The sequence below is a fragment of the Syngnathus floridae genome, chromosome 17 (assembly GCF_059516105.1).
Source record: "Syngnathus floridae isolate MCC-2025c chromosome 17, RoL_Sflo_1.0, whole genome shotgun sequence".
NCBI classification, from domain to species: domain Eukaryota; kingdom Metazoa; phylum Chordata; class Actinopteri; order Syngnathiformes; family Syngnathidae; genus Syngnathus; species Syngnathus floridae.
Window position 1 is genome coordinate 4,368,378 of NC_142429.1, and position 8,834 is coordinate 4,377,211.

Genomic DNA, 8,834 nt, shown 5'->3' on the forward strand with positions numbered 1-8,834 from the left:
TTGCAACTTGGTAGTGGTTCTTTCAAAAAGGTGGAATAAATCTGTTTGTTGACAGGGTCACGGGGCCAAACGGTGCCATGATGACACACTCGGCGGCCTCAGGCTCTGAGTCACTGTTGGGCTGCAAAGGCGTCCAGGTGGAATGCGATAATGAAACAAGCGCCTTTCCTCTGCCTGCTTCCTCCTCCTTAAAAGCCAGCCGACCATCAATTTCCCGCTCGGCTAAGCTGGCGATGGTGTTTAGAGAGAGCGCTGGCTCTTTCAAATAGCATGACGCGTCAGAATCGAAAAGCGCAGCTGGGGAAACGCGGCCAGCGGCCGCTTGTGCGTTACACCCGCAAAGTGTAAATGGAAGAAAACAGACGCGGTCCCACAGCGGCCACTCGGCCGGGAAAACTGCCCACCAAAATGTGGAAGAAAGTTGTTGCTCTTCCCAGTTAAACAGATTTTCCCCTGGACCGCAACGACATGGCTGGTCAATATTTTTTATTCAATATTTAAAAATATATATTTTTATTGTGCTACGCAGCATTCTATGAAAAATGATTTTTTTTTTAGCGTGTCTCTAAATGTGGATCATCTGCATGCCTTCAGGTGGGACCCACTTGTGAATCCTGATTGGCTGAGGAAGTGGATCAGCTCATCTGACAACTAATAAAGGAAATCTCCCCCTGGGAGTCCCCTGACACGCAAAAGATTTTCAAAGCTACTCAGAAGATGACACCGTTCCACAACTGCAATTTTGTTTTGGAGGCCCGAGATGTGTTAAAATGCGAGTGGGGGAGCAGCGAGGGAAACACAATAAGTGACCGAAAGTTTACTTTAGTAAGTCTTTGTCATTTAGTGTGAGGCCTCCACTCGCCAAATAGAAAGCGGTGAGGGAGAGCAAGAGCGGAGGGCTAGAAAGTAGGGCGCCGTTTTCAGGTCCCCCTTTTATTTTCAGCAAGCGCAAGGCAGAGCGCAAGAAAGACCAGAAAGGAAGAGTCACTCGTGCCGACGGGACCAGAGGACAGCGAGCGACAAGAACCACATAGCATGTTGGAGGAGCAGGCCACCAAGGTGAAGATGACATGGGTGGTGATCGTGGCGGGCATGTCAGCGATGCTGGCCGCCGTGGCCACGGACCACTGGGCCGTGCTCAGCCCCCGAGTGGAAAAGCTCAACGCCACCTGCCAGGCCGTTCACTTTGGCCTCTGGAGGCTGTGCAAGAAAAACATCTTCATGGTGGAGGAGGACCCGCAGGGCAAAGGCTGCGGCCCCATCGGCCTGCCCGGAGGTACGATCACTGACGCTAACATAACAAAGGGGAGAGAAGCGAGCAAGTAGCGTCCGTTTGGCAGGTCGGCACTAAGCGTCTGAAAAATGGCTACTTTACTTTGAAGTTCCCAACTTGACCGAGTCATTTTTTTTTAAACCCCTCTATCTGTGCTTAAGTCGAGAGTGTGAGGACTTTTCCCACTTCTGACTCTTTGAATGTAGCCAGCAGCGTTGGGACGAGTCGTTTTTTTTAGCCGCCGGCATTGCGCACGGGTTTGGACGCTTCAGGCTTGGACGCTTCAGGCTTGGACGCTTCAGGCTTGGACGCTTCAGGCTTGGACGCTTCAGGCTTGGACGCTTCAGGCTTGGACGCTTCAGGCTTGCGATTTCTTTCATTGACTTTTAGCCCGGCAGCTCCTCATTGGGACCGACCTTAATAAAGTGAGTCTCTGCACTCCATCCCAGAGCTTAAAAGCACACCTGGGAGACTTGAGTTGAAGGGGGGGGGGGGGGGGGATTGACAGGGTGAATAAGGCAATAAGGTTGAATGTTAACGCTGAATGTCGAATTTGCTGTCAAAGCACCTGTTTGGTCCAATTTTGCCTGAGAAAAACATCCACATTAAGCAAACGCGTCTGTCCAGCTCTGATAAAAACTGCCACCACGGCAAATTTTTTTTTAACAGTATCTTTCGCATAAAGTTCAGCAAAGAACAGCTGAGACCCCAGAATGAAGCGGTCAAAGAAGGCCGTCAACACTGAGACACAAACCAGATTGATTGGCGAGCGGCGAGTGAAGTGAATTTTAAAAATCTCTTTGAATGACAGCTGGGGAGGAAGGAAGGACAAGCACGTACCCGGAACAAAAACATTTCGATGCCCTTGTCCGCAAGGTCGATGATGTGGCCCAGTGTGCTCCAATCGGTTCCGCCCTCGTTCGGGTAATGAACGCCACATTTCATAAGAGACGCGCTCGACGGCGACCGCCAAGATAACATACCGAAGCAATCTTGCGACTTTTATTGCATTATCGGTAAGTCGGCTAGTGCGCTCGTAACGGACATTCTTGCCAAATGCTTTTGCTAGCACAAAATAAATCAGTAACCCTGCGAAGACGAACCTCAGACGCAATTGCCTTTTGGGCGCCTATTTCAAAAAGAATCAGAAGGGCTGTTGCTATTAGCAACGGATCAAGGCAGTCGTGTTCATGCCCACAACGACGCTCACCACCCATTTCAAACCGCTGCGAAGATACCAAAACGAAGTCAAGTCTACCCCAGGGCGTGGTTCCACAACTTGCGTGTGTCATGAAAACGGAACCCTCAAGAGGCAGGGAAAATAATTTTGCATCCCGGACTGGAAGCAACGCAGCTCAATCAAAAGTAGCAGTAAAGGCAAATAGTGCTAGCAGCCTCTAATGGATGATTTGGTTTGCTTTGTATCAAACACGCACACACACATGCGCGCACACCCATGGTCCCCTTGCTATGCCTTAACATGTGGATGAATTGGACTGGCCAGCACTGGCAGCAGCCTGTTGCTAGGTAACCTCTTTAGTCATTCGTTCTCATCCCGGGTAACAAACGGCTCCTTTGTTGCCTGCTGTACACATATACACACAAAGATAGATGGGAGGGATTATTAGTTTTTTATTTTTTTGCTTCTTTGATTTGTCATGAACATGAAAAGGAGTTGTGCCAGCCTCGGAATTGTGACATTTGCATCCCTGTGCTGTGCTCGAATCAACTTGGATTATTACGACCGCTTTTTGCAAAGTGGTGCATACTACAGATGCACTCAAAAGAAAAAACACAGTTCAAATAACACTAAATGAATTGGGGGTGCTGACTTTTTTCTCGCAGATGAGGTTTGTGAAATGTTGCGCAATACCGATTTGTGTTTTTCCTGTGTGTTCCGCCGCAGCCAAGAACTGCTCCTACTTCAAACACTTCACATCAGGAGAAGAGGCAGAAGTTTTTGAAGTCAAGACCCAGAAGGGTAAAAGTTGCAACGGCGTTTGCGTTTATGAAACAAATTTTGTGCTCATGAGGAGGAACAGGAAAAAGCGTTGCTGTACATCGCAGTGGTAATATACTCGTCACCTCTGGCTAGACTTTTATTCCCGCCTTAATTTATCGCAAGACTCACGGGATCTGAAACAATTTTTTATCATGATGCGATTTAATATATAGAGCAACATGTTTATTCGTGTGCTTTTGAGCTTGGCACAAAAATATTTGGATGCCATTTGCCTTGATTCAACGACTAAATGGAAACAATCGACATGTCATCGAGTCGTAATTAATGATAGTGGCCACGCTGAGTGGCTCAGCTGCAGACCACATTTTGTTGGCAGAGTACAACATCTCGGCGGCGGCCATCGCCATTTTCAGCCTGTTCTTCATGATCCTGGGGACCTTGTGCGTCATCTGCTCCTTCGGGAAGGCCCGCGACTACCTGCTGAGGCCCGCCGGCATGTTCTTCGCCTTTGCAGGTGCATTTTCACGTTTTATCTGTTTCCAAATGTAAAGTCATCAGAACGATGGTGGCAGATGACCAGACACGAGTAGGGTGACAAGGTATAGGTGACGTTGCCCGCCCACAGGCCTGTGCATCGTCATCTCGGTGGAAGTCATGCGTCAGTCGGTCAAGCGGATGATCGCCAGTGACGAGACCATCTGGATCGAGTACTACTACTCGTGGTCATTTGTGTGCGCTTGCGCCTCCTTCACCCTCCTCATCCTTAGTGGTGTGGCCCTGCTCCTCATCTCCATGCCCCAAATGCCCCGAAACCCCTGGGAGACCTGCATGGACGCTGAGCCCGACACCTTGGATTAGCTTCACGCCCGTTCGCACGCACTGCAAGCTACAGTAGAGCTTTGAGAGAAAGATCAATTTATTTTATTTCATTTTATTTTATTTTATTTTATTATTGGGTCTGGAACATATTGAGCGCTAGTTTCAGTCCCTATCCACGTGGCTTAAAAATGTCTTTAGACAAAAAAAAAGTGTCCTTGCTCGCAAGCTAAAAACACTTTGTAAATGAGACAGTTGTTTTTGTGTGATTGGTTGTCACGGCCCACCAGTCTTTTCTCTTCTCAAAAGACTTTTTCCAATCAATGGGAGGCCAAAGAAAGAAGCAACACTAAGCTGGTTGTCGCGGCCGAACAAAGAGGTGACGTGACGCGATGCGACGCTCGTCCTGTTGTGCGCTTCTAAAAAGGCTAAAAATCAATTTGTTCAAATCTTCTGACTTGTAATGTTTTTACTGCCAGTGAAGCATTTGCACCTATGAGACAACAGCAGCCATTTGCTTTTGTGACGGACTGAAGGCTTGTCTTTTTCTGGTTGCTGACCAATTCTACCATTTTAATTGATGCCAGCGTAGCAAATTGGTAGCTTTTTGGTGTGTCTATTAAACTGGCAATTGAACAAAATTTTGTGGTGTCTTTTGTTGTGTTGATATTGATGTGTAGCTATATGGAAACAATCCAAGGTATAGTTCCAAGCGATATTCCGATTGATTATATTCACACATACACTCACCTAATGCCCCCACCCTCCGGTTTCTTTGATGAACCCGTGCCAAACACTCTCTGTGTCATTGTCCACACGCTTGTCAAGAAAGAAAATCCTTGTTGAAGGAAAAAGAAACAAGACAAATTCTCCAGAGACAAGAGAGTCTGCTGGAGCGAAAGCATGCAAGAAGCCGCCCGCATTAATCTTTCATGAGACCTTTACCTTCAGCCTGTGTCTTCTTTACTCACTGTCATGTTTCATTTCTGGGATTCGCGCACGCAGTGGCATTCCCGCCGCTCGTGTTCAATAATCAACTTTGCATGCATGAGTGTTAGCGTGTCACTTTCAAAAGTCCCGCGTGGCTGCGTAAACAATCGGAATGATCTGCACTACACGTTTGTTGATTATTCTGCTGTCGAGTGCCAAAGGTCAAGATTGCTTTGCTGAGGAAAGCTCTTTCCCACCTGGGTCTTTCTTTTTTGGTTGTTCAAGCAGCCACTCGACCGTTGGGCTGAGACAGACATGTAATGAGGCAATCCAAGCGTGCCCTGCGCCGGGACTTGATGTGGACGTACGTCGCAAAATGCACTCTAGCCCGGAAGATGACAAGCCTCGAGGACACATGCCAAGATAACACGAGTGTGCTTGAATAAATCTGCCATGACCGCTGACAGATAAAGAGAGGGGCTGGGATTTTTATTTTTCGAGAGAGGTAAGCGTGTCTAACTTACAGGTGAAGCACTTGTTGATGATAGAAGACCATGTCAAGTACGGATTCAGTTTCCACAAGGGGCAGATATAAAAGTGGTTAGATATTGAAAGCCTCAACTGAAAAAGCAAGTGCAATCTGCAAAGTTTTAGGATGGCAGAAAATCCATACAAATACTACTCACAAAAAAAATTAAGGATCAACAGCAAAAGTTAACATAACCAAAACCTTAAGTCAGTGATTTCATTTTGTTGAAACGGCTTCAAAAGCAAAACGCAAAGGTTGACTCACGCCGCTGCCAGGGGCAACCAGACAAGTGCAAATGTCGTAAATTACAAATGCGAGACTGTTTTCAAAAGGTCAGGAAATCATTGCAAATAAACACACAGACACAAGAGAAACAATTGTTTAGAATGACGGGCGCCGAGGTGTTCAGTTGCTCCACTCTTGTGGAAAATGGCTTTTAGCTGCACCATTACAGGTTTGTAAATGAACAACATATTTCATAACGGCAAAGAACCGATGACGGAATGTAGAAGAACAGGAGAGGGCCAAGAATGGATCTCTGGGGAGCACCACACGGAAAGATCGCGTGAAATGAGTTACAGAAAAACATTATTTTGCCAAAGGGACCTATGTGCTTCGTATTTGTTTTCCTTTCTTTGTGGGTACAAATGAGATCAGATGAGCTGAAAAAGCACAAAAAGTGTTTTTGCAGTCAGGTTGGACGAGCAAATAGAAAATGAAAACTGATTCTGATTACACTTTTAACGTGACGCCATTGAAATGTTTTCTCACTTGCCAGCTGACTAAAATGCGGGCCTTTTGTGACTCATTCACGGGCAAAACGTGGGAGGAAAGAACATCATAAAAGTGCAGACAAAGTTTGCACAATCTTCACTTAAAAACATCATCTCGAAACACGGAAAAGGAGCTTATTCTTTTTCGGTCGCCATGGTGACGGCGCAGGAGCGAGACCCGATGATAGCCGAAGAAGAGCCAGGGTGAGAAGGTCACACTGGCTGGGTGACTTCTGGCGTACGATTCTCCGCTCTGCATTTCGAAGATTTACTTGCCGCTGTGGTGTCAAATTGAACGATTCAAAACAGTTTGCAAAGTACCAGTGGTACAACATTCCAAACATGAACGAATGAATTTATTGAATGGCGAGCAAAGCAAGCGTGGATCCAGGCAGCCCATTTTCCTCGAGGGGATTCAAGGTGGACAAGTGATGTCAGAGTCCAAATAGTGGCAGACATCTCATCAGGAGGAGACAAATTTGATTAACTCTCTATCACAATTCCATTCTGCTCTTTTAATTTACTTGGTCCCCGAGTCACAGGCGTGAGCGGAATAGCCGCTCTCCGCCAGGATTTCATTAATTGAGTTTGGGAGAGGCCACTTCATCACACATTCACTACAAACGTGATAATTTGCACGTAAACTTTGGGAATAGAAGATCATAAATGTTTGTTTGATATTTTCAAAGGACGAATGACATTTTTCCAAACCAGACGAGACTTCCTGCATGAAACGAGACGGCGCCTGCCGCAGGTGAACGAGTTTGCCTGTGGAATGCCGAGACGGAAGCGATCGGCACGCACACACACGCAGTATCGCCGCCGCCGCCCACCTGCCGACACTCTGCATGACAACTCGGCACATGCAAACGTAATTTGAATTGCAAAGCGGAAAGTAAGCGGCTCGCGTCGCTACACACACAATATTTCCTGCCGCTGTTATTTGGGAGAACGTTGATGACTACTTTACGGGATCACAATTGGTCACTGTACAAAAAGATTTAATTGAATAGGGATTTTTATTTGTTATGACTTTCTCTTCCTTTTTTTTTTGCTTTACGCCCCAATTAGCACATTGCAAAGTTCATCCATTTCTCTCGTTCAACTCGAAAGGTCAGACTTGCAAAAGCACAAGCGGTGACGAGCAATTGGAACTTTTTCACTTCTGCAGAACAAAAAAAAGCTCAATTTCAGCCTGCTGGGCTTTCTCTGCATTTGCACTAAGCTCGACTAATATTAGAAGAAAGGAAATTTCCCTTTTGTCAAGGTGCAGGGGGCAAAGCAAAATCCAAGTGCAGTCCATTAGCAGCGAATGCAGAATATATGTGCACAAGTATTGTTATATTGCCTGTTTACATGTGTTGCTCCACTGTTTGTGCTCAATTAAACACTCCTTGGAGGGTCCTAAGAGTGCTACCACTGCTATTTGGGAGCTCATCTATAGCCTTTCCCTTAGCATTAGCATTCAACTAGCAGACTTGAAGGCTATGCTAAGTGGTTGCTTTCAATACACAAGACAGCAAATTTCACCTCTTTTGGAAGAATTGCTCACAAATTCGATGCTGCTCGTCATGAAGCGTATAGCAACCGCTGTCGCCATAGTGACGGGAAGGCGGCAGTTTAGAGGGCCGTGGAACGTGGGGAGATGAGAAGTGCACCCAAAATGTGTTATGACCACTGTGATGCTCTGTGTTAGACACACACACACACATTCTCCTCTCTTCCGTGCAACAAATATCACACCCTCACACTGGTGTTACTGAGTGGTTGTCATTTAATCAGCAAGTGGAAATGCAAGCTGAGTTGAAAAAAAAACAAAACAATCACTCTGTACTGATAAAATCCATTATGCAAGAGACAATCTTGCTAGGTCCGATACCTAGCCGGACGGCCAAACAAGGCGCTTCCAAACTCATCTGTTCAACTTGACTTCCTGCATGTTAGATTGTAAGCAAATCAGAGAGGTGGCTCACATCGCCATGGCAACGGCGCGGGTGGCTAGGCGTCACTTTGCTGAAGGAGAAGGATGCAAAACTCACATCAGAGCTTGCTGCTTGAATTTCTTGGCTGGCTGTTTATAAAATATTGATCTTGCAGATTTAGGCCGGAAAGCGCAATTTGCAAAGAGAGCTTGTGAGAAGGAGCGCTGGCTGGCAGCTTAGTGATGCCCTTTGGTGGCCTCGTGTTTTGCCAGCGCTTCATCATCTTCTTCAACACAGTGTTTTTTTTTTTGGGGTGAGTGTGATAGTTTCCTGGTATGAGTGAGAAATATTGCGAGAAGTTTTATGGCGCTGATTTTTGGTGTGAGTTATTTTGTGAGGTTTTGTGATGTGTAAATTGAGTCGTTTTTTTTGTAAGATGCGTATAAGTGTTTTTGGGGTGTGAGTTTTCTTAAATATAGATTTCAAAGTGGAACGATCCGCTTTGCTTTGATGCAAATGATTTTTTGTTTTTTGTTACAGCCTTAATGGTACCCCCCCCACACACACACACGCACGCACACACGCACGCGCACACACTTCACACGCCTGGACGCCATCATTCAGATGC

At 46.3% G+C, this 8,834-nt stretch overlaps 1 protein-coding gene across 1 annotated transcript; it reads left to right on the plus strand.

Moving 5' to 3' along the window:
- The first annotated feature begins 731 nt into the window (after positions 1 to 731).
- On the plus strand, positions 732 to 4,693 carry cacng1b (calcium voltage-gated channel auxiliary subunit gamma 1b). Its single transcript, XM_088357972.1, has 4 exons — positions 732 to 1,276; positions 3,180 to 3,254; positions 3,613 to 3,750; positions 3,862 to 4,693. Exons 1-4 carry the CDS (start codon positions 1,036 to 1,038, stop codon positions 4,092 to 4,094), a joined length of 687 nt encoding a protein of 228 aa, XP_088214098.1. The 5' UTR covers positions 732 to 1,035; the 3' UTR covers positions 4,095 to 4,693.
- The last annotated feature ends 4,141 nt before the right edge of the window (positions 4,694 to 8,834 follow it).